This window comes from Dasypus novemcinctus, chromosome 7 (assembly GCF_030445035.2).
Source record: "Dasypus novemcinctus isolate mDasNov1 chromosome 7, mDasNov1.1.hap2, whole genome shotgun sequence".
NCBI classification, from domain to species: Eukaryota; Metazoa; Chordata; class Mammalia; order Cingulata; family Dasypodidae; genus Dasypus; species Dasypus novemcinctus.
The window spans coordinates 134192415-134214807 of record NC_080679.1 but is presented as its reverse complement, the minus strand read 5'-3'; the positions used below and the strand labels follow the sequence as shown (position 1 = coordinate 134214807).

Genomic DNA, 22393 nt, shown 5'->3' with positions numbered 1-22393 from the left:
GGCTGCTTTCTAAGGCCGCGGCCGGGTCAGGCGAGGCCACGGGAGCGTGACCGCTCCAGGAGGCAAGACGCGCTGACAGCGCGTTGGGCCGCGGAGGCTAGAGAGGACCCGGTGCCGGGCTGGCGTTCCCCAGCGGCAGGGCCGGGGGCGGGTCTGAAACCGCAGGGAGGTGGGTCCCACCCGGCCCCGAGGCCCCAGCGCGCACAATGCCGGCCCCGACAGCCGCACCACAACTCCCGGCGCGCCCCGCGCGCGCGAGCCGGCGGCCCAGCGTGCACTGCGCGGGCGGCCTGACAGCTGGCAGCGGCGGCGGGCCGCTCCGCTCCCTGCAGGCCGCAGGCCCCCTCTCGGTGCTCCGGGTGGGAACGCTCAGCCAGCACTTGCCTCTTCCAACTGCCGGGGACCCGACCCCGCGAAGTGAGAGCGGCCTCGCAGACTCAACCCCGTGCAGTCGGCGCCAACCAATGAAGCGAGGGGCCCAGGGCCACGTGACAGTGGCGGGGCGGTGCTCTGGCAGCTCCCCGCTCTCTATGGTCGTCGCGATTGCTAGAGGGCGTGTGGCCCACTGGAGGACTGCTTTCCTCCCTCCTCCATTACCTCACTGCCTCCGGGGGCTGCTGGGATAGCGGAAGACCCGGGTCCCGGCTCGCTCAGTCCTCCAGCCGCTCGGGGACTACCTCCAGCCGCGACTCCCGGCCGCCGCTGCCGCCTCCGCCTTCTCCTCCTCCGCCCGCAGCCGGCCTGGTGAGGCCCACTCCGCCCGCGCCGCGCGTCCGGCCCGTCCGCGGGCCCGCTTCTCTCGGGAGCCCCCGCCCAGGCGCATGGCTCCATGAAGCAGCAGGAGGAGGCAGAGCGCGAGAGGTCCCGTCCGCCCCGGCTGCGTCTGGGCCAGAAGGAAAGGTGGGGAACTCGGGCGAGCGGGAGGCCGTCGGGGCGCCCCGACCCGCGGGCCCCGGGGAGGGGGTGGGTGGGCGCCGGCTCCCGGCGAGGGTCCGGCGTGGCGCTGGGAGGCGCGGGGGCGCGGGTGGGTCTCGCCGAGGGCAGGAGTCGTGGGTAGCCGCGGGGGCCGGGGCTGAGGGCGGCCGTCCCCGCCCTGGTCGCGACGCGAGGTTCGCGCCCGGACTCCCTCCTGGAAACAGTCCCGGGCCCCTGGAAAGTTTGGTGGTCTCCGGCGCCGCCTGGCGGCCCCCGTCCCGCCGCCCCCTCCCCCGCCGCGTGTCGGGATTCCACCCCCGCGGCTCGGCCCTCGCCGCTCTACCCGTCGCTCGGTCTTCTCCCCAACTCTCCCCAGCTCCCCGCGCTCTCCCGCCCCACACCCTTTTCCCGCACTTCTCTCCTCTCCCTCCGGCCTCTCTCTCCCCATCATCACCTCTTCTGGCTTAACTCTGCTCACACACGCGCTTCCTCCTCTCCCTCTCACCACCCCCAACCCCACCCTCCAGTCTTTCCTTCCTTACCCCCCCGTAGCCCTCCTTTCCACTTTCTCTCCGCCTTACCCTTCTTGGGTTTTATGCCTCGCCGCTTCCCGGCTATGGGTTTTGCCCTTCATTCCCTGTCCTGATCTGAACTCCTCTCTTTGCCCCGCTGCCTCACCCGCATCCCTTCGGGCCTATCCTCTTTCACTGCCCTCTCCTCGGATGGAGTGGGTGGGGCCTGGAGTCTCGTGTTTACGTCTTTGGAAATAACTCAGTTCTCAAATACTGGGGTGGGGGTAGCTGGGACTGGGAAGAGCTGGTTAAGAGCAACTGTCAAGGAGTTTATCCAAGACTGAGAGTAAGGATGGCTGATTGTTACTAACCAGGATTCACCTCGACCTGGATAACAAGGCGAACTGTCTGCGTGCCCTGGCCCTACAATACTGTCCAGTAATTCTTCAGAATCGTTTTTGCAGAGGATTTGGGAATATGTTTGTATTCTGGAACCAGTGGATAGCCCCCAAACCGTCTATATTCTGGCCTGAGAGCAAGTTTTGGTGTAAATTGGTAGTGGGGGAAGTTTTACTGTGTGGCTCGTGTTCCAAGTTCAATAAAACCTTTGATCCTCAGAGTCCTTCCCCTTTGATGATGATGCTAAGGACGAGGTGACTCAGATGGGACTGCCATCATACCCTTATCTTGCGATCTTGAAATGTTTTGAAGTAGGAGGACCAGTTGTCTAGCTATGTTTGTTTTCCAGAAATGGCTCTGTTAGGTTGTGATTTTTCAAAAGCTGTCTCTTGCACACCTTGATTTTATCCGTTCACTGCACGTGCATTCCCACCTTAGGTACAGGAAGAAGGGATGGAATCCGAAGGAAGAGAGTTCATTCCTGAGACAAAATAGCTCCTCTCTTCTGTTATAGCTGTTTTCCTCGCAATACAGACTTTCTGCTTTCAGTGAGTATTACCTTGGATATATTTAGGGTAGAATTTCGTTGCTGTTTTTGGCTTTAGGCCTGTGTTAGGACTTCAGAATGTAGGTGCACTTTGCTCCCTTATATTTTTTTACTCCCACGAGGGAGTCCAATGTTGACAAAGTTCCTTCCAGTTGCTCTCTCTTAAAATAATTTAAGTACGCAAAGATAAGTTTATTTTCCATAACCCTCTGGAGTGACCTAGATGGTGATGAAGTTTTACACTTCTTTTGCATTCTAGTACATAGGGGCTTGCTCCCAGCTCTTCCCGTTTTTTGAAAGATAACCAAAGATCATAGCCCAGAGGGTAAGGTAGTTCTGGATCAAGGTGAACTGTTGGGTCGTTTTCACATGGTCAGAGTCTTCAGAGATTTCTGGAACTTTATGCTCTAACTCCACGCTTTTACTGGAAATCCAATCACAGATTTGAAAGTAATTGAAATTCTACATGTAAACTTTAAACAGAGTTCTCGGGAAAAGTTTGTTACTGCTGCATCCCCTCTAATTTATTGAAGCTATTTATGGTAACATTTGTAAGATGAGTTTTTCCAAGTGCCTCTTATCACACCCCTCAGTGAGGGAGGCAGGGAACAAACATTTTCGTTTCACGAATGAAGGGGAGGCTCAAGACAAGACTTTTGATTCATGTTTATGTTTTTCTTAAGCTTAGTTGACAGGAAAATGCATAGTTGTGCATATTTTTCTAAATATGTTCATTTAAAAAGCAACCATATAGGAAAGCGGATTTGGCCCAATGGGTAGAGCATCCGCCTACCATATGGGAGGTCCAAGGTTCAAACCCCGGGCCTCCTGACTTGTGTGATGAGCTGGCCCACGCGCAGTGCTGATGCGCATAAGGAGTGCCGTGCCACACGGGTGTCCCCCATGCACAAGTAGTGCGCCTGGTAAGGAAAGCTGTCCAGAGCTAAAGAAAGTGCAGCCTGCCCAAAAATGACCTTGCACACATGGAGAGGTGACGTAGCAAGATGACGCAACAAAAAGAGACACAGATTCCCACAGAAGAACACACAGCAAATGGACACAGAGCAGACAACGGGGTGGGGGGGGGATGGAGAAGGGGAGATAAATAAATTTTAAAAATAAATCTTTAAAAAAAAAAAAGAAAATCAACTGTATAGTGGAGTAGTGGTGTAACTCAGTGGTTGAGTGCACACTTCACATGTATGAGGTCCCCGGTTCAGTCCCCAGTACCTCCTAAAAAAGCTAAAAGGAAAGAAAAGGCAATTGTATAGGTAAATCTGTATTTTGAGGGGAAATTTTCCACATACCAAGTATTTTTGGATATGTGTATGTGTATGTGATGGGGTTTCAAAAAGATAGAAATGATTTTTCAAAATGCTTGTCAGAATGTTTGTGGGTTTTTTTTACTCTATTTCCTGGAATAGTTCTATAAGTAGGCCAGAATTGTAGCTCAGGTGCCATTTCGGTACCCATAATATAATTATTAAATTGAATTTCAGTTCAACTCTGTGTCACAAAGGAAACAACAGCCTGTTCCATTCTGTGGAAAGCTTATTTGAGCAGACATTTGGACATTAAATAATAACAGAAGAAAATGCAGAGAACCCCTTTTCTCTTTGCATTTTTCCCACCTCCCAAATCTGTTTTCTTTATATGATGTCATGTCCTCCAATAAGCTGTTTTGAAGTTTCTCTTCAAAAGGTAAAATCTAGAGATTTTTTAATCTCCAGACTTGTCTAGATCTTTTAATCTGGTTATTATTTTGAAATGAACCCCTGTCTAACCAGTTTTACACCATAGTTCCTATTAGTACTCAATATATATCATGACAAATTTAGTCTCTTTTAGTGTTTGTCTGTAAGCTTAAATGAGGATCCTAATAGAATAGAACTCTGTACAACTCAAATACAACCCAAGATTCTTTCTGTAAATTTCCTTGCATCTCAAAGAAAAGAACGGCAGATTTATTATTATAGAAGCCATTACTTCCAAAGAGGGAAATCATCAAGGTCATCGGAGTGATACTTCATGTTAATAATATGATCATTAGACACTCGATCATTCTTAATAGAGTTCTTTCAGGAGGGTGTTTGTTTCTGTAGAAATGGTAAGAACTCAGAAGTAATACAACTTTTATTAGAATGGGTTGTGGTGGTATTAGTAAGAGCGGCACTCAATAAATAGTAGTTGCGTGCCAAGGAACTGTGCCAGGTCGGTTCATTGAATGCTCGCAGGGAGTGCTCGCAGGGTAGTGGGAGCCCAGGTCATGCAGAGCTGTGGTAACTTGCCCGAGTTTACACACCCAGCCCACGGCAAGTCAGAGGAGGGCTTTAGCCCTAGACTCTCCTCAAAACCTACACTGTCTTCCAAAGATGGGAGCTGCTCTGGGAAGCGGTCAGCTTGTTTCCAGTGGAACTTGTGCCTAGGGAGGGCCCTGCAGCGAGAAAGGAAGGTCCCCAGTCAGCCAGCCACCTTGGTCAGGTCACCCACTCCCCCTCTCGCTACTGGGCTTGAAACCTTGTTTTACAAACATCACCAGTTTATAGAAAAGGGACAAATAAATGCCCCAGTGCGTAGCTCTTAAAACACCCCCTCGTTCTAAAAGGGGAAGAATTCTTCTCAAGTGCAGTTTAGGTTGCCTGACCTGTCAGGAAAGCCTTGAGCCACCTGAAGTTGTCCCCCAGTTAGAGCACTGGAAGCCAAGTCTCACCTCGCCATTTATTGGTGGACTTCAGTAGAAGGTAGTTACTAGTGTAAATTGGGTCAAGAAGTGAATTTTGCTGTGAATAATCACAAAATCATCCCTTTTGGGGCTGAATAGAGTTGGTATTGTTGCTAACACAGATCCTTGCAGTTCTGTCACCCTCCCCTAAGGAGACACCCCATGGTGAGCATCTCACAGTAGAACCAAGGAGCTGAAGACCAGGTTGTGCCGTAAATGTTCTGTTTATAAAAGAGACAAACTTCAGTAAAATTCCTGGGAGCTGGGTATTGAAGGTTTTTGGTGAAGACCATCTTTTCAGTCACAGTTTTGCTTCTTTTGCGTGCCGCCTCTGCGCAGGGCACCGTGTGCAGTGCTGTGAGAGAGAGCAGGGATGCCACCAGCCTCCACGTGGAAGGCGAGGGTCAGTTCAGTGCTGGCTGGACTCTCTAGAGGGCACTGCAAGCCGCCTGGCCCGCGCCCGCAGGGCCTGCTTGCTGCCCCGCACAGGGAGGGAGAGTCGTGCCTCTGTTCTCCATTGTGGACCCTAATGAAGCTGAGGACCCCACGCTTTGCTTGTGGCAGGCCAAGAACTGGGGAGCAGGGAGGCAGCAGCACGACTGAAGAGGGTGGGGTGGGGTTTTCAGAGCTGAGGGAATCCTCCTTTCTGACTCATGCTGAGCGAGTGAGGAGGTAACAGTTATTTCTGTTTCCTCCAGCTTTTTGTTGAAGTGTGGCTACTGGCTCCATCTGGTGGAAATCCGCTTGTAACTAGTTTATTCCATTGACTGCTGGAGTGGACGCACAGCTCTTCATGCGGCCCCTGGAGTTTAGCTCCAGGTGTGGCAGGGTCTTGGTAATACAAACATAGAAAGCAAGGATTTTCACAGCTGATTCCATCCAGTTATTTCAAATGAAATGTTGACTGAACAGCAATCATTAAGTTACTTGTACTATGCTCGAAAGCTCATAGATTGTTAATAGTTTTTATGAGGTTTTAGAGAATGGTGAAAAATTCATACACAGTTTTAGAACAAAAAGTAGGTTGTTGGACAGGGTAACTATTTTCAGCTGGTCAGACAGGTTAGTCAGTTGTATTAAAATGCTCCTACATTGGAGGTATCTTGTACTCTACCCGCAGAAGCCAAGCCTCTGGAGCACGCGTCTCTTTGATCATTGCAAGGCAGTCCTAGACTTGAGTGTAAGATTCCTTATTTGGGTGTGATGCCCACTTTGTTGGAGTCAGATTAGAAAAGTCTCAAACCTAGACAGGAAGCTTTGGTGAAATTGTGGTCGTTGGTTCATGTTGTCAAAGAAGCCTTTATTTATTTACCACCAGCACCCTGATTTACTTTACATTCTTTTCCTGTAGTTCATTGTAATATCTGCTTTCTCTTGGCAGTTAAGTAAAATGGTGCGCTTAAAAACGTACCTTCAAAATGATTCAGACCGAAGGAGGAGTGACGGAGTGAGTAGGTGGGTAGGTGGGGTATAGATGAAATAAGACTGAAAGTATATTGAAATTTGGGTATTGGGTCCTCTGGGTTCATTTCTATTTGTTTATGTTTGAAATTTTCCATAGAACTAAACTTATGGAATACATTTTTCTTCAAGAAATGCCTTCTAATATATTTTTTCTTTTTTTTTTCTAATATATTCTTTTTTTTTTTTTTTAAAGATTTGTTTATTTATTTAATTTCCCCCCCTCCCCTGGTTGTCTGTTCTTGGTGTCTATTTGCTGCGTCTTGTTTCTTTGTCCGCTTCTGTTGTCGTCAGCGGCACGGGAAGTGTGGGCAGCGCCATTCCTGGGCAGGCTGCTCTTTCTTTTCACGCTGGGCGGCTTTCCTCACGGGCGCACTCCTTGCGCCTGGGGCTCCCCCACGCGGGGGACACCCTTGCGTGGCACGGTACTCCTTGCGCGCATCAGCGCTGCACATGGCCAGCTCCACACGGGTCAAGGAGGCCCGGGGTTTGAACCGCGGACCTCCCATATGGTAGACGGACGCCCTAACCACTGGGCCAAAGTCCGTTTCCCTCTAATATATTCTTGATGCAGAATGTTTCTAACTCTGCCTTTGGTCACTAATTGAGAATATCAATTGAATTGTTTGCCTGGGGGACTCCAGAGAGATGCTTGGTCCTTCAGAGTCACAAGATTGTGCTTGATTCTGTTGGGTTCCAGTCACAGTGTGGAAGGGGTGGGGCTTGTAGAAGAACCATCACTTGATGAACTGTGGTGGGGTCCCGCCGCGGCCAGGGGATTGTGTCTGCTGTGGGAGAGTCTTCTGGACTTGAGGCCCCTCCTACTGCCCTGTGGCCGGTGTTGAGCCATCAGGTGGCTGGCCGCAGCTGCACCACCCAGGGGCATGGAGCTCTTCTTCAGGTGCGGCTGGGCAGGGGGCTGGCGGAAATGAAGGAAGACATTTGTTTTTTCCCCTGTGTGTCTGTCGTCCCTGGTTCCCGCTGCTGTGGCCCTGTTAGCCAGCCTTCTGGAGCTAGTGCTGTTGCTTCATCTGACATGCATGGCCAGAGCCCCCGCCCGCCCAGCTGTGCAGCAGGTGGAAAGTCAGGTGAGGACCCGGCACGCCCCGGGGACTCGGGCGCAGCAGGTGTGGAGGTGCTTCAGGAGGTACCGAGGTATTGCCTTTGGCATTCCTTGTTGATCGCTGCTTCCTGCTCCGTTTTGCTGGCAGGATTTTGCAAACTTGCAAACTATTAGATTACATTAGTTTTTAGTATGCTCAGGATTTTTTTCTTAATCGTGCCCTCGGGAAAGGGACTGAATCCAGTGGATACTCTCAGCAGGCCTCCTCTTCTTTGTGGCTTGCCGGGCAGGCCCCGGCCCTGAGGTCTGGTGGACCAGGAGCAGCCAGGCCCTGTTCTAGGCCCTTACAGACTTTCACTTACTTAACCCCGGGGAGGGGGACGGGTCGGAGTGTGGGGACTCCACTTCCTGCAGGATTTCTCTGTAAACCTCCAACTGCTTTAAAAAAAATTAATTAGGAAAAAACTCATTTAACTCTTTAACAGCCCCATGGGGCCACTACCATTGTAGTGTCCCCATGTCGAAGAAGCGGAGTCAGAGAGAGGCTAATCCTGGAGGAACTGAGATTTGAACCCAAACCGTCTTGCTTTGGAGGCATTTTTAACCAAGACCTTATGCTCCCTCTCCTAGCAATATAAACTTGACAAAGATATTGGGCTCAAAAGTAATCTACTCCTTGGAGGTTTTAGTATATCAAATGCATAAGGTCTTTGTTAAAAGCAAGCCCATTTCAAGCCAGTTTTATTCTTCAGACAACTCATATATCTTCCATTTCACAATTCACCAGTATGTTTATTCTGTTACGGATCAGCCTACATGAAGAACATAATGGCTGTCAAAATTTTACATCTCTTTCAAACTAGAAGGACAAGTAGTTGTAGTGGAAATGGCTTTGCCAATGGGTATGCGGTGTGCGAATATATGTTTTGATTTTAAAGGCTGTAGAATTTACAACTGAATAGGATGTAGTAGAGTCATGCCTGTGTGCCCAAATCATTGGGAAAACTTTAAGTAAGGTAACGTGCTTTTTTTTTTTTGCCAAAAATATCACACATATAATGAGTTCAGAAAAAAAAACAAAAGTTTTCCTAAGTTAGCAGAGTTGTACAAACTGATATATCAACATTGAAGTATGTAGGATCTATTTACCTGATTCTGTGTAGTATCAACACATAATACTACATTTGTAGTTCAGTTTTTAATGAATTTTATTGAAGCATATCACAGACTATACTGTCCATCTAAAGCGTACGATCAGTGGCATTTGGTATAATCACAGTTGTACATTCATCACTGCAATCAATGTTAGAGCATTTTCATTACTCCAAGAAGAAAAACCCCCTACCCTTTAGTAATCCTAAATTCCTCAATCTTTCCCCTGTCATACATAACTGCTAATCTGTTTCCGTCTCTATAAATTTATTTGTATTTATATATTTACATATGGCTTCTTAAGGGAAAAAAATTGAAGAAAAGAACGACCCACCTCACCCTCACATGATGAGATGCAGCGTGCTGGCCCCCTAGCCCTCAAATTCCGGGTCTTGGGATAAGTGACTTTGTGTCTGCCTTGCTGTGTGTTGTGACAGGGTAGACACGGCTACCTCATAAAAGGACTGGGGAGCTTGGGTCAATTGTGTGAATAAAGGTTGCTATGAGTTGCAGTTTTTTGTGTGGTTTTGCAAGGAGAGAGACATATAGAAACTAAAGTGAATTAAGAGAAGAACCAATGAGTCAGTGAATAAGGTGTTGGAGGAGAACTGTGAGTACAGAAGGTGAGCCTTGTGCTAAGGTGGGTGCTTTTCAGAATGGCAGCTAAGTGCTGTTCATCTTCATGAGCTCTGGCCTGAAATAACACAAATAGATGTCCATCAGGCGCGGTGAATTCTGAAAGGCTCTGCCTAGCTAGGAAAGCATAGAGGTTCTTTTGGAGTTCTTTCAAGTTAGGATGATTCCATCAGGGGCCAAAAGAAAGATGGAGAGCAGCCTCAGGAGGAGTCTGTCTGGAAATGTCCTCCTACAGCTTCCAGCAGGCTGCCACCCTACCCTCATCCTGCCCTGGGGAGAGGGAGCTGTTGGTGGCCGCCTCCATCGCACGGTTTTCAGCTGTATGGAAAAGAATTGTTTCCCTCAGGAAAGACGAGGAGGCTCCGGACTGGCCCTTGGCTCTCCTCAGGCCCTGTGGGTCTGCAGCCTTTGTGTGACCAAGGGGCCAGAGCTTCAGGAGGGAAAGAGAACTTGACAACTCTTACCCTCTCATGCAGGCTCTTTGCTCTTTGATTTTCATTTTCTCCTTTTAACTAGCCATTTGATTTAATGCTTACCTGTTCTCTTTTTGGTTAGGGTTCTGCAGCATTCCAGACCTCAAGCACCGAATCAGGATGGGAAAAAGACGTTGTGTTCCTCCACTCGAGCCCAAGTTGGCAGCAGGCTGTTGTGGGGTCAAGAAGCCCAAATTATCTGGAAGTGGAACGCACAGTCACGGAAACCAGTCCACAACTGTGCCCAGCTCTAGTTCAGGACCTCTTCAAAACCACCAGCATGTGGATGGCAGCAGTGGGCGGGAGAATGTGTCGGACTTAACTCTGGGGCCTGGAAACTCTCCCATTACCCGAATGAATCCCGCATCGGGAGCATTGAGCCCTCTGCCCCGGCCCAATGGAACTGCCAACACCACCAAAAATCTGGTGGTGACCGCGGAGATGTGCTGCTACTGCTTCGATGTCCTCTACTGTCACCTCTATGGCTTCCCACAGCCACGACTTCCTAGATTCACCAATGACCCCTAGTGAGTAGTTCACTTGCAGGGGCAGTGAGCAAGGCAGAATGGCATCTTGCAGAGGTCATCCTTTTGAGAGGGCCAGCTGCTTGTAAAAAGTTTTAACATCATTTGGGCAATGGGTAATGGGAATAGGATGGTGAGAAATGCCCAGACAATATTTAGAACATCCACTGGATTTGGTAATGGAAGAGGACCGATTACATGTGACAAGGACTGCTGGTTTTTGTTTTTGTTTTTGGGAGATGCTTTTGAAGCATCTGCTGACCCAGGATCCTTCCTTGCCTTTTAATACCACACTGAGGCTGTGCACGGCCCTGCTGGGCAGGGAATGGAGGGCATAGGAAGAGTCCTGCCTCTTTGAGATGGCAAATCACATGCACAGCAGAGCAAAATAGTGCTGCAGGGCAAGTTATTCACATAGGATTGAGTCAGGAGAGAAAACGTAGAGAGAAGTGTGAAGACTTTTTAGGAGAGTAGTGCCTGGCTGAGCGGGTGGGAGTTATGATCCTGAGTGGGATCGAGGTTGTCCATGCCGGAGAGGGACATAAGTTTGGAAGAGCAGATGGTGGTCCTCACATGCAGGCTACCCTAGTATACTCTGGTTTGTTACCCTCCTGCAGGCTGTGGAAATCTTGTGTGTGTGTGTGTGTGTTGGGGGGGGCGTTGAGGATATTTTAGAACAGCAACTCTGGCTGGTGCTGGTCAGGTGTTTTAGTGGTGGGGGATAAGCTGGGAGCCTTCGTAACACTGGTCAAAGACATGAGTAACTTTTAAGACTAAAGTGGCTTTTTAGAAATTCTTAACTCAGAAAAGAGGTAGGGCAGAGGAGTGTGGAGGAGGGTGGGAATTTCTGGAAGAGGAGACAGCCCTGTAAGTTCTTTCTGAAATATCTATCACCATGCACCTGATATAACCTGGTCAACCATGACTTTGTCTAGAAATAGCTCATAAAAAAATTTCTTGAGGAGACATTGGTTTTCTTTGCTGGAAAATCATGCCAGAGACAGGCATAATTATGGGGAACAATGTGATGTTGCAAAGGAAGCTTGCAGGATGGGCCAGGTGGGCCCTAACGAGGGCTGGAGCTGGGGAACATGGGTGGTTGTAAAAATAAGAGGAGAAAGACATGGAGAATTAGAAGATGGAGAAGTTAAGTCCTGGGCAGAGGAAGAGTTAAACAGCACATCCATGTGGTCAGAGGGCGTTAGAGTTGTCGGCATTGGGAAGGCAGCACCACGAGCGTTTTTCAGGCCACCTTGCAAAGTTTTTCTCTCCGTTTCAACCCAGGGGCTGTACAACACCCAGAAAGGCAGGGAGTCCTTCAGATAGCTGGCAACCCCAGATACAGTCCTCCAGGGGGAATAATAGAGATGAGCAGGGACAAAGCCAAAAGGGTATGATCTCATACATGATTAATGTGGGGCTGGAGACTGTTCTGTGTTTGCTTCTTTTAGTCCGCTCTTTGTGACTTGGAAGACAGGGCGGGACAAGCGGCTTCGTGGCTGCATTGGGACCTTCTCAGCCATGAATCTTCACTCAGGACTCAGGGAATACACGTTAACCAGGTAATGGCACCAGAAGTGAGGAACTATAGATAGATTTCCTATATCTGGAACAGCTGCCTGACTCTTTTTCTTCTAAGTGATCAAGAGGACCTGTAGATAAATTTGCTAGATTCGGAACAACTGCCTATTTCTTCTAAGTGATCAATTTTGAGCATTCTCTTTTTGGTAATCAAGAAATGGAGGGGTAATCTGTAACAAATATTCCACAACAGTGTAAGGTGTTGGCGGAGGGGTGATGTGTGGGAACTCTGCACCCTATGCATGATAATTTTGTAAGCTTAAAACTTCTCTGATTGAAAAAAAAATGCAGGGGCTTTTAATCTGGTGAGTCACTTAGCAGTTAAAGTGTAGAAAGTTCATAGCAACAAGTTTGCCATAGCATATAGCACGGATGGATAATAGATAGTAGCTCAAGATTCACAAATATTGAGGCTCTGTGCCCATGATGTTGGCTTCCAACTCCAGAGCAGTCTCACTTGTGTTTTCTGTCGCCCTCCAGTGCACTTAAGGACAGCCGATTTCCCCCCCTGACCCGAGAGGAGCTGCCTAAACTTTTCTGCTCTGTCTCCCTCCTCACTAACTTTGAGGATGCCAGTGATTACCTGGACTGGGAGGTGAGAACAGCCGCATTTGGAACTCTGCATCTCTCGTTGCATTTGGGTTCGGGTTAGTACATGGTAATGTATCTCCTTCATTGAGAGAGGGTATAAGGCTGGAGCCAGTTGAGGGGAACACAGTTGACTGGAAAAGTCTGCCATGTTAAGAATAGGAAAAATGTAAAGGCGTTCTTTTATTCCCATATTTTTCCAGTCCATTCTTTCTCATATCCTTTTACCATAATGGGTAAAGGAAGATATTCCAGATCCCTCTGAGTAAGCCCTTGAGTAGAAGTTTTTGTTAGGTATCAGATGTGAATCCTTGTGGCATGTTTATTTAGTGCATGGTACTAATGGTAAAATGGTAAAATATTTCAAATTATTGGATGAGCTATTTAAAGAATTTATGTCTAAAACCTTCACATGCTCAGAGGTGGCTACATATACTAAAGCTGAAACTTTTGTGGCATCCCTACCCAAGGGAGAGTTAGCCATGAAAAGCAAGAGATTCTCTTGTCCTTTTCCCAAACCTGGGGTCAAGCCAATTGAGGGGGCAATGTCGACAGCTATGTAAATGAGTGAAATGCCATTGAATAAGTCAGTGCCATTTAGTTGGTTGTATTTTTCTGTAGGTAGGGGTCCATGGGATTCGAATTGAATTCATCAATGAAAAAGGCGTCAAGCGGACAGCCACATATTTGCCTGAGGTTGCTAAGGAACAAGGTGAGTTGGATGGCTGGGATTTTGTAACAGTGCGACTAGGTTTTGCCAATTAAGGGGCAGGAAGATGAAGTACACTATCAGCCCAACTGCAACTAAGAATAAGTGCCTTTCTTCTTCCTAGTACATATCAAATCCATAGAGAACTAGGAATGAACTTTAAAAAAGAACTAGGAGCTAGGAAGAGATGGGGGATAAATACTCTCCTTATTTGCTTACTTGTTTCAAACATTTACTTTCATAGAACAGTTTTATTCCTATGTCCCTTAAACTGTAATGGTAATTGTAGGAAACTTCCAGCAATTAACTTGACCATATTATACAGTTTATTGTAAAGGAAGTTTCCCATATCAGTGCATCCTTAAACAGTGTTATACTTGGAAAAAGGCAAAAGGTAATCCCTACTATTTTTTAAAGAACTCAGTAGTTAATCACTTCTTATTATGGAACATTGAAAAGGTAGGAAGCTGATAGGGCATGAAGATTATCTGGAAAACTACCTTTAACTGTGGGTTCTGTAATATGAAACCCAGTTTGCTTTTTGTCTTGAAATTAAGTCTGTTCTTGAAAAGACTATGTGAAGCACAGTATTTGTTGGGTGTGAACCTGGAATAGAGAAAAATAATATCACTGAAAGGACTCATTATATGGAAAGGATTGCCATGTTAGTTTCTATTGTGGTTATGTTTAAATTTTTTCAGAAGCACGGTGGATTTGGCACCCAAAAAAGGAAGCCTTTTAGCGACCTCTTTGAGGTCATAACCAGCACATTCTGTAGAGGGGAAGCACATCCTAAGAGTTTTTAATAGATGAGATAACTGGGCAAACGACAAGCCATTTGAAAGCTGGTTGAGAAGAAGGCTTGGGGCACCTTATGCTGTAATTTAGGGGGTTTTCTTTGATTTTCAATTTGATGTATTTGGTTTTATCCATTAAAAGCATATCAATATATGTATAGGAACAACTTCCCTGTCCTTCCTAAAGGAACAGCTTCTTTCCTTCCATTAAATTCTCTGTATAATAGAAAACAGGTTTCCTAGCAGTCATCACACTGAAGGCAGGCCACACACAAGAGTACCTGCTGCAGAATTTAGCTGCTTTTCTTCTCGCAGAGTGGCCCTGGCTGCCAGCACTAGGCCAGTAGATCAGTCTGAGCTGGGACTGTGTTTGCTCATAGACACTTGCACTTGGGTCACATCTGGCAGAAGGGGCACAAAAGCAGGCACCTGGGCAGCCAGCGTCCATTGTCAGGCTGTCAACTCACCTTTCAGAGCCCCCACTCAGACTGTCAGAGGCAGAGGGGCTCCAGGTGCGTGAGCCGTGCTGGGATTCCGCTGGCCCCACACAGACTTGGCTGCTTCTCGCACCCCATTTCTCTCTTCACGCTGATTGTATGAAAGCACATGCCTCTCTCGTGGGATCCCATATCCTTCTCATTGTGGCCTCTCCTCTCCCTAGACTGGGATCAGATCCAGACAATAGACTCCTTGCTCAGGAAAGGTGGTTTTAAGGCTCCAATTACCAGTGAATTCAGAAAAACGATCAAACTCACCAGGTAAGCCACTGCCTTGTTTTCCTTGTCAGTTTAATCGGGGTTAGATGGAAGATACTTTGATGGAAAGGGGAAGGAAAAAAACCTCCCTGCTAAGATTCCTAAACTTAAAGAAGCTTGGGTGAGGTTTTAGCTCTGAGGAAGCAGTGGCAGCAGAGGCAGAGACTGACCCACAGGCCCTGTGCGTCGCCACAGCTGAACTGATGCCAGAGTTGGAGCAAGAGGCAAACGGCTCTGCCAGACCCGCTGGGTTGGGGGCTGAGGGCAAGGAGTGGAGTGAAGAGAGAAGGCCGCGAGTGCAGAAGTATGGAGTCTGAGAGGTGATGACTACCTCGCAGCACCTACAGCAGGTGGCAGCGGGTACAAGCGGCACACCAACAGAATAGTCTGGAAGTGTTTTCTACAGAAAGGGAGAAGGAAGCGCCTCTGCCACTGTAGGGCAAGTACTTCGTGGGGAGGCCGTCTGGTGCAGTCGCATGCACATGGACTCGGGCTTTGCGTCCCAGCTGTGCCACCTGCTAGCTGTAGGACCCAGGCATATTCTTCAGCTGCTCTGACCCTGTTTCCTCCCCTGTAAAAAGTGAAAGAGAATGTTTTCGGGTGGCTTACGGTGAAGTCAGGTGATAGCGTCTGTGAGGCGGTTACTACCTCACAGCATCTGCAGGCATGTGGCAGCGGGCCCAGGGCCAGGCAGCACTGTAGGTGGGCAGTAGTCGGCAGTGCTCTTCCCTTCCCTGTCGAAATCGGTAACACTGAGACGCTTAGCCTCTGTGGCCCCTCATCTCAAGGTACTGATGATCATGTACTAACCTCACAGGTCTGTTTGGAAGATGACCCAGTACTTTTGAAATGCTTTGGATTCCAAAAAGAGAGAGAGAGAGAGAGCAAGAGAGAGAGAGGAAAAGAAAGAACACTCTTCAAATACAAAGCATTATTATTATTACTATTATTATAATTTATTTGAACAGCCATTTCCCTGTCAAAATTCAGGAATAATCACCTTGCAGTGGAGGAGTGATTTCAGTGGGAAAGAGATGGCTCTGGGTAAGGATTGTCACACCCAGCTCCTGTGGTCTGTAGTAGGCTCCATAGGTTTGTAACACCCCATGCTTTGCATCCGACTCATGGCTCTTTCTGAGAGCAAAGCCAAAGTGCTCTGAATTCTGTTCTGATGACCCTGTGATATGACATACTCATCTGGGAATTGGGACCCGCCGTGTAGCCCCAGGATCCTTTAGCCTGCTTCATCAGGATTTGACCCAGAATTAGGTACCTGTGCCCCTTTCAGTTGCAAATAACTTGTTTGTTGCTCTTCTGCAAATTGAGGTACACACTGTTGCATTTCTGTCAAATTTATCACATTTTAACCTGAAAGTAGATTGTGCAGTTTAAACTGGACTTTGGTGTAACCATCTTTCAGTATTCCTCCCATGCAATTTGACACTGAAATTCTTCATCCAGATCCCAGTAGCAGATTGCTTAAGAGCAGCCTGATGTTAAGCTTATGTAGCTCTTAAAGGTGGGATGATCTGAAAATACATTCACAGGTGTGAATTGTGATTGTGCTTTTTCATCTTGTTCATTCGTAATAACAACATTGTTTTCTTGTGCTGTCTTTCATTTTTTGTAAACAAGATTGCTCTTGGTCTCCCATTTTATCCTTTCAAAATGTGGAAAAAGCTTTTGGTTTTCTCGGCTGAGTGATTCTACAAAATGAATGGTTGGCATTTCCTAATACTCTTTCCTGTTTGCTCATGCAGGTACCGAAGCGAGAAGGTGACAATCAGTTACGCAGAGTATATTGCTTCTCGCCAGCACTGTTTCCAGAACGGCACTCTCCATGCCCCGCCCCTCTACAATCATTACTCCTGACACACGGCTGCATGACCAGTCCCACCCCCCTGTGGCCGCCAATGGCTATGACATCATTGGAGCAGACGCCTCCTCTTCCTGGTCCAGTTACTTCTATTACTGCACCATTTTATGATGCTAGCTTCCGTTGCCAAGTCTGCCTCCAGCTGACTGAGGGGGGTGGGGTTCCACTGAATGAAAGAGAACTTGAGGGGCCCAAGCCTTATCTCAGCCTTGCCTCAGTATGGGGTTCAGTTGGATTGGGGCTCCTCCACGACTGGTAAGAAGTACTGTGTGGGTTCAGAGGACCGTTGGCCTGCAGGTGCCACTGGCGAGCTACTGCATGTGTGCTTGCCACACAGTGGAGGTGGAGTTGATGCTCTGTGAGGGCTTACCCCCACACACACCCCTGCCGCCTCCCCACAGCAAGGAGGCGTGTTCCCTGGCAGTCTGGCAACGGAGACCAACAAGAAACATTTTTAGGTTGTTTTAAATTCCTTTTTTTAAACTTCCAGTTTATTGCGTACCAAGAGTTGATCACAACCTCCATGCTTCAAAAGCGGACGCTGTGTTAGGGTTGAGTGTGGGCACCATGGATCCTTCGAGGCTCCTGGCAGAGAGAGACCCACAGCAAGCCTGGATGCCCTGTGGATGGCGTGGCTGTTCTCATTATGGCTCAGTACGCCGCCAAGGTTTTCCCTCACCCCGCTCGGTGGGCGTTCCCAACACTGCTCCTGCATCAAGTCTCTCCTGGTGTCGACAGCTCTGCTGAATGATCGGAGGTGCCCCCCGGAGGGCTGGCTGCATTGTGGCACGCGGGCACGAAAGGAGCAGCTCTTCCTGACCACCAGGCTACCTCACTCCTCCACTGGTAGCAGTGCCTATAGCCAGATCTAGGTTCTCAGAAGGCGGAGAGGTTCAAACAAGCAGGTGGGTTGGGCTTTAGGAGGGCACACTGGCATAGGAGAGAATCCAGGGTCTCCAAGCTCCTTTTCTTTTCAGGCAAGGGTCCCAAGGGACTTGGAAGCAGGGGAGTTCCTTTCCTAGTTTGCTTTGGAAGTGGGAAGACTTGAAGTTTTAGTCCTTTACAGGACTTTAGAACAAAGCTGTGTAATTAAATAAGATGAATCTTTATCTTGCCTACTACCATGCTGGGAACTTTCACCCCACCAGGGCAAATTTCCAAATAGCTTGTTTTATTCTAGATCATTCAAACTTTTATGGGATATATTTCCCTTTCCCATTGTTGCTGATTTCCAAGTATCTGTCAGCAATTTCCTCCTCCTCCTTGCCTATTCTTCATTCATTTGGTGGCAAAGTTCTTAGAACTAGGGGACTTGGAAGATGCTTTGGAAACACTGTCACAAAGGCACTGCTAAAATGATTCACAGGAGGTGGCCAGATGGAAGAAAGGATCCTAAAGATGACACACTGGTTTTCAAAATGCTTGAGAAACTCGTGAAGTGGATTGGGTATCAACCCATAAACACAGCATTTTGATTTAATATATTTTTTCTAGTTTATACGGTAATGGTGTGGCTTTCCAAAATGGGCAGATATTCAAGCGAGATCTTTCTAATTTTCTTCTGACAGAAAGGAGGGGGCAGGGGGAGCAGGGGCACCATCCAAGAAACAACGTGCATGCTATTCTAGGCATTGCTGTCTTGTTTCTTGGAAGACACGGAAAGGGTGAGTGGATCTGCTTGGCATCCTCTGCCGTTGGCGAGGAGGTGAAGAATGCCAGGGCAGAGGCTGATGTCATTGGGACACCCATAGCACGTCATCCCGGGCTTCCTGCTGAGCCGGGTTTCCACATCGTGCCATTTTCCCTTGCAGTGTTAACAAGGAAAAGCTTTTGAAGATGAAGGGATGGTTTCCTGATTTCCTGCTGCTGAGAATAAATGGGTCTTGTTACCAACCAATGTGATGAGTTGCTCTTAGGTGCCAGGGAGCGATGTCAGGGTGGTCAGCTCTGGACTCAGCCACCCACCTTTGATTCGTACAACAGTATCGATACATAGGGCTACACTCATTACTGTTCAGATGTTCTACGTTAAGAGTTGTGTTTAATTTCTAGAGATTAAAAAAAGCAAAAAAACTGGTGCTAAACTTTCACCCCTGAGCACGCTCAGTGAGACTAGTCATGCAAGCATCTATAGTGCCATGCTCTTAAAGCCTTTTTTTTTTCTTGTAGAATTATTGCCCTATTTGTCTTCCCCAACATAGAGTATGTTTTTTGTTTTGTTTTGTTTTATTGAGGGTGGGGTAGGATACCTGCCATTTAAGAAAATGAACAGAAAATTTTTAAACCCATGAAATGGGGAAAAAAAAAATCAGTGCACAAGAATCGGGCTTGTTCAAGCCCAGCACCACACTGAAGTGGGCTCAGTGGTTTTTGGAGTGAAGAAGCCTTACTCCCTGCACATTCCCTCATGCTCCCACACAGGTCCAGCAACAGAAATGCTCTAGGTCCTCTTGCCATGTCAAGAGGACGCAGGAGTCGACCAAGGAAAAACACCCTGCGAGGCATGGGCACGTCAGTGCCAGTCCTGAGCAGGGCCTCATCAGGAAGCAGCCTGCAAGTACACAGTCACGGCCACCTTGTGGAAACGTGGCAGGTGGCGCTCAGGAGAAACGCCAAGTCTGGGTCATCACCGCAGCTCTGAACCAGAACTGAAACTGCCTTCCATGTGCTTGACCAAAGCAGCGAGGAGGGTGGCCAAGTACCTGTGGTGTGATGATTGGTAGGTTTGAAGAAGAGGGAGTGTTTTCTGCTGTAGTGTTTCCTTTGTCCTTGGGCTGCTCAAGCTGAACAGTAGGTAACCACGGTTTTCAAGGAACCGGCCCAACTGTGCTGGCTTGGTTTGGAGTTGGTTTCATCCCTAGCTGTGAGTGCCTTTTGGTCTGGAAAGTTGGTTTGTCTCACGATACCCACAGCTAGGACATTCTCTCTCTGTAATTATGAAATGTCCTTGTTTTACATTAACTAAAAGAGAATGTCTTTGATCACTAGAGTTTGTCGGTGTTGGATTGTTTCCACTGTGAGGTTCTTAAAACTTTTTCGCTTCATAATATTAAAGCAACTCATGTTAGAGACCCTTTCAACATGAAAGGTTTGTAGTTGAAACATTACATATATTTTATTGTTTATAATAAAAATCTATACAAAACAAGTCCTGGATGTTAATATTTGCACAAGATCTGTTTTCCATGTGTTAACATCTACAATTTCACTAACTGTGGACGTTATTTTCTATCGGAATTCTGGAACCTAGGAAGCTATATGTTCTTTTTATTTGTTTCCACTCTTATTTCCCTGAAGCAAGAGACTGTATGGCCTTCATTACAAAGACTTCAGACCAATTCTTTGTATTACACTTGGTTGCCTCTTGGCTATATAACTTCTGAGTGCAAATCATTGAACTCTTTAATGAAGTATTGTAGAGAATAAATTATAATGGGTAAAAAATTGATTTTTTTGGTCCTTTTTTAAAAATCATGTCTTGAATTACATGTAGTAACAGTGTTGTGTATTTTAAGACAAGCAACACTACTGTATTCAGGCAGCTTATTCTGTGTGTTTATGATACAGACACCCAATAACTTGGCACTCCGTATACATTTTGTTTGGTGGCAATGCCAGTGGTTTTAGTAGTCAATTTTCCTGAGCTAGCATTCCCAAACCCTTTGAAATTGTATGCAGTCCTTTATATGTTTGTGGGTTTTTCTAGAATGAGGGCTTGTAGTTTTGATTAGGTTTTCAAATGAAACTGACCTTGCCCAAAAACTTAAAACTAAAGAGGAAAAAAATACCACTTCAATTTAAGAGATCATTTGGTGATGGTAGGCCAATTAAAGATTCCCATAATATGGGGATGATATGGCCTAAGGGGAGAAAAACTGTTGCCTTGGGATATCCCAGAAAGAATTAGGTGTAAATTTAGGAAAAACCGGCAAACTGAATTCTCTAACAAACAGTTTACTACTGGGGATTGTCAGTCTTTGGCTTAAATTCATACTTGAAGGAAGGTGAACTTCATTTTTTAAAATACGCCAGGTTCTGAAGCCCTTACTCCTGCCAGAACTCAGAAATACATGGCCACAGTTATTCATGCTCTGAGGCTCATGATAATTTTGGAAATAGGCTACAGATGGCTGGTTAAACATTGAGACTTTGGTAGTAACTGGTGTGTGCAAAGTGGAATCCTGTTTCTTCAGGAGAAATGGAGCTTCTAGAGACTACAGTCACAGTGCCTGTGGTTAAATAGCATGTAATTCCTTCTTGCCTGCTTTTTCTTAAGATTAAAGGGCAGCTTTAAGGAACCCATAGGCCTTTATTCCTATGGTCTTTTTAAATGGTAAAATACGCCATCTGGTCTGAGAGCTGGTGGGGGCAGGGGATGTGCTCTAAAGCTGCTTCCAGGGCCTTCAACCTAGGTGCTGGGACCCTGTCTTGAATATCTGGTTTTGGTTGACCAAACTTGACTTTCTGAATCATACCACACAAAGAATCACAGTAGAGACCAAAGGAATGCAATGCATTGTGCAACTGCCTGCAAGTCCTGTTCACTTCTGACACTCTTACTCCTCATGGTAAAACAGCTGTCAGGAGGATGCTAGGGTCTCTTCCTGCTCCTTAACTTGCTCCATTCCTGTGCGTGCAGGTCCTGGATGCCAAGTCCAATTGAAAAACGAGACCCTCCAGTTACAAAACAGCAGCACTGTTGGATCAGGAAAAGGAGCAGGAGGCATGTCCAGTTTACCCCATCACCCAAAAAATTCCTGCTGCCATTATACACTGCCCCCAGTATCCACACACTCTGCTGTTTCTTTGATCCGACAGTGGCTCCCAACCTAAGTTGCTGCGATCTGCACAGGTTGGACTCTTGACAAGCCTGAGCCAAAACCCTGCTCCTGCCAGACAACTCACTAACGCCACTGAGCCTGATCTGCTTTGTGTCAGAACTGCCCATCTTCACTGCGGCCTGTTGGAAACGCTTTGCCCTGGCCCAGCAAGCCAGTGGTCCCCAGTGATTCAACGGCTAGGTGGCTGTGGTTGTCTGCACCATCATCCAGTGCTGGGTGTATGTGGGGACACTTGGACGTGTATCAACATTAAGCTTCTCTAGGCCCTTCAAGTTGCATAATCAGGTGTGCATGGCCCTACACGTCAGCCTGTGCTTAACAGGCTGGAAGTTTAGGGAAGGCTCCTCGAAGGAAGCCTAGCTTCTTAGGCAGATAACAGATTTTTCAAATGTATGGGAGAAGATCTTTAATTGGGAGGTTCTGAACACAAACTTCAAGTGTATAGAAAACCGGGACATGCTGTTATTTTAAGTTAAGAGCAGAACACCTGGGTCCATGAAGGACTCAGCTCACAAGGGGTCCTTCGAAAAGTACTGTAAAAGGTTATAAAAAGTGGCTACTTATTATCTTTTTATTCTTTTGATTGAAAACTTGATAGAGTGACATTGATGAAAAGTTTATTATAGCAAACATTGATCAATGTTTGTATAAGGTCTGTATAATGTATTTTTCCTTCATTTCTTAAGAATGGTACCTTGAAAATGACATTTAAGGAAGTTGAAATTTTAATTTACCTTGAAGAGTGAGTATTCCTCTTATGTACCTGATGATTTCTTTCTTAATACTCCTCTCCCCATCACTTTGACTAAATGGAAGGGGAATGATTCCAATGCCAGTTCCTG

The 22393-nt window shown here is 47.0% G+C and overlaps 1 protein-coding gene across 4 annotated transcripts; it reads left to right on the top strand.

Annotated features, from left to right (window-relative positions):
• Positions 1–272: 272 nt before the first annotated feature.
• AMMECR1L (AMMECR1 like) lies at positions 273–19858 on the top strand. Of its 4 annotated transcripts, none has more exons than XM_023589011.3 (8): positions 524–900; positions 2265–2374; positions 9963–10407; positions 11856–11966; positions 12466–12580; positions 13195–13285; positions 14741–14837; positions 16595–19858. In XM_023589011.3, exons 3-8 carry the CDS (start codon positions 10001–10003, stop codon positions 16704–16706), a joined length of 933 nt encoding a protein of 310 aa, XP_023444779.2. In that variant the 5' UTR covers positions 524–900; positions 2265–2374; positions 9963–10000; the 3' UTR covers positions 16707–19858. The 4 variants fall into 4 exon arrangements, with proteins under 4 accessions (XP_023444778.2, XP_023444779.2, XP_058157167.1 ...); XM_058301184.2 differs by lacking the exon at positions 16595–19858 and adding an exon at positions 15652–15878 and having other exon boundaries at positions 546–900; XM_023589010.3 differs by lacking the exon at positions 2265–2374 and having other exon boundaries at positions 273–900.
• The last annotated feature ends 2535 nt before the right edge of the window (positions 19859–22393 follow it).

Excerpts from the sequence above, each read along its gene's own strand:
- AMMECR1L (XM_023589010.3), top strand. The coding sequence starts at position 10,001 with ATGGGAAAAAGACGTTGTGTTCCTCCACTCGAGCCCAAGTTGGCAGCA. Across the intron at positions 10,408-11,855 it reads AGATTCACCAATGACCCCTA|TCCGCTCTTTGTGACTTGGA; the intron begins GTGAGTAGTTCA and ends TGCTTCTTTTAG. Across the intron at positions 13,286-14,740 it reads TGAGGTTGCTAAGGAACAAG|ACTGGGATCAGATCCAGACA; the intron begins GTGAGTTGGATG and ends TCCTCTCCCTAG.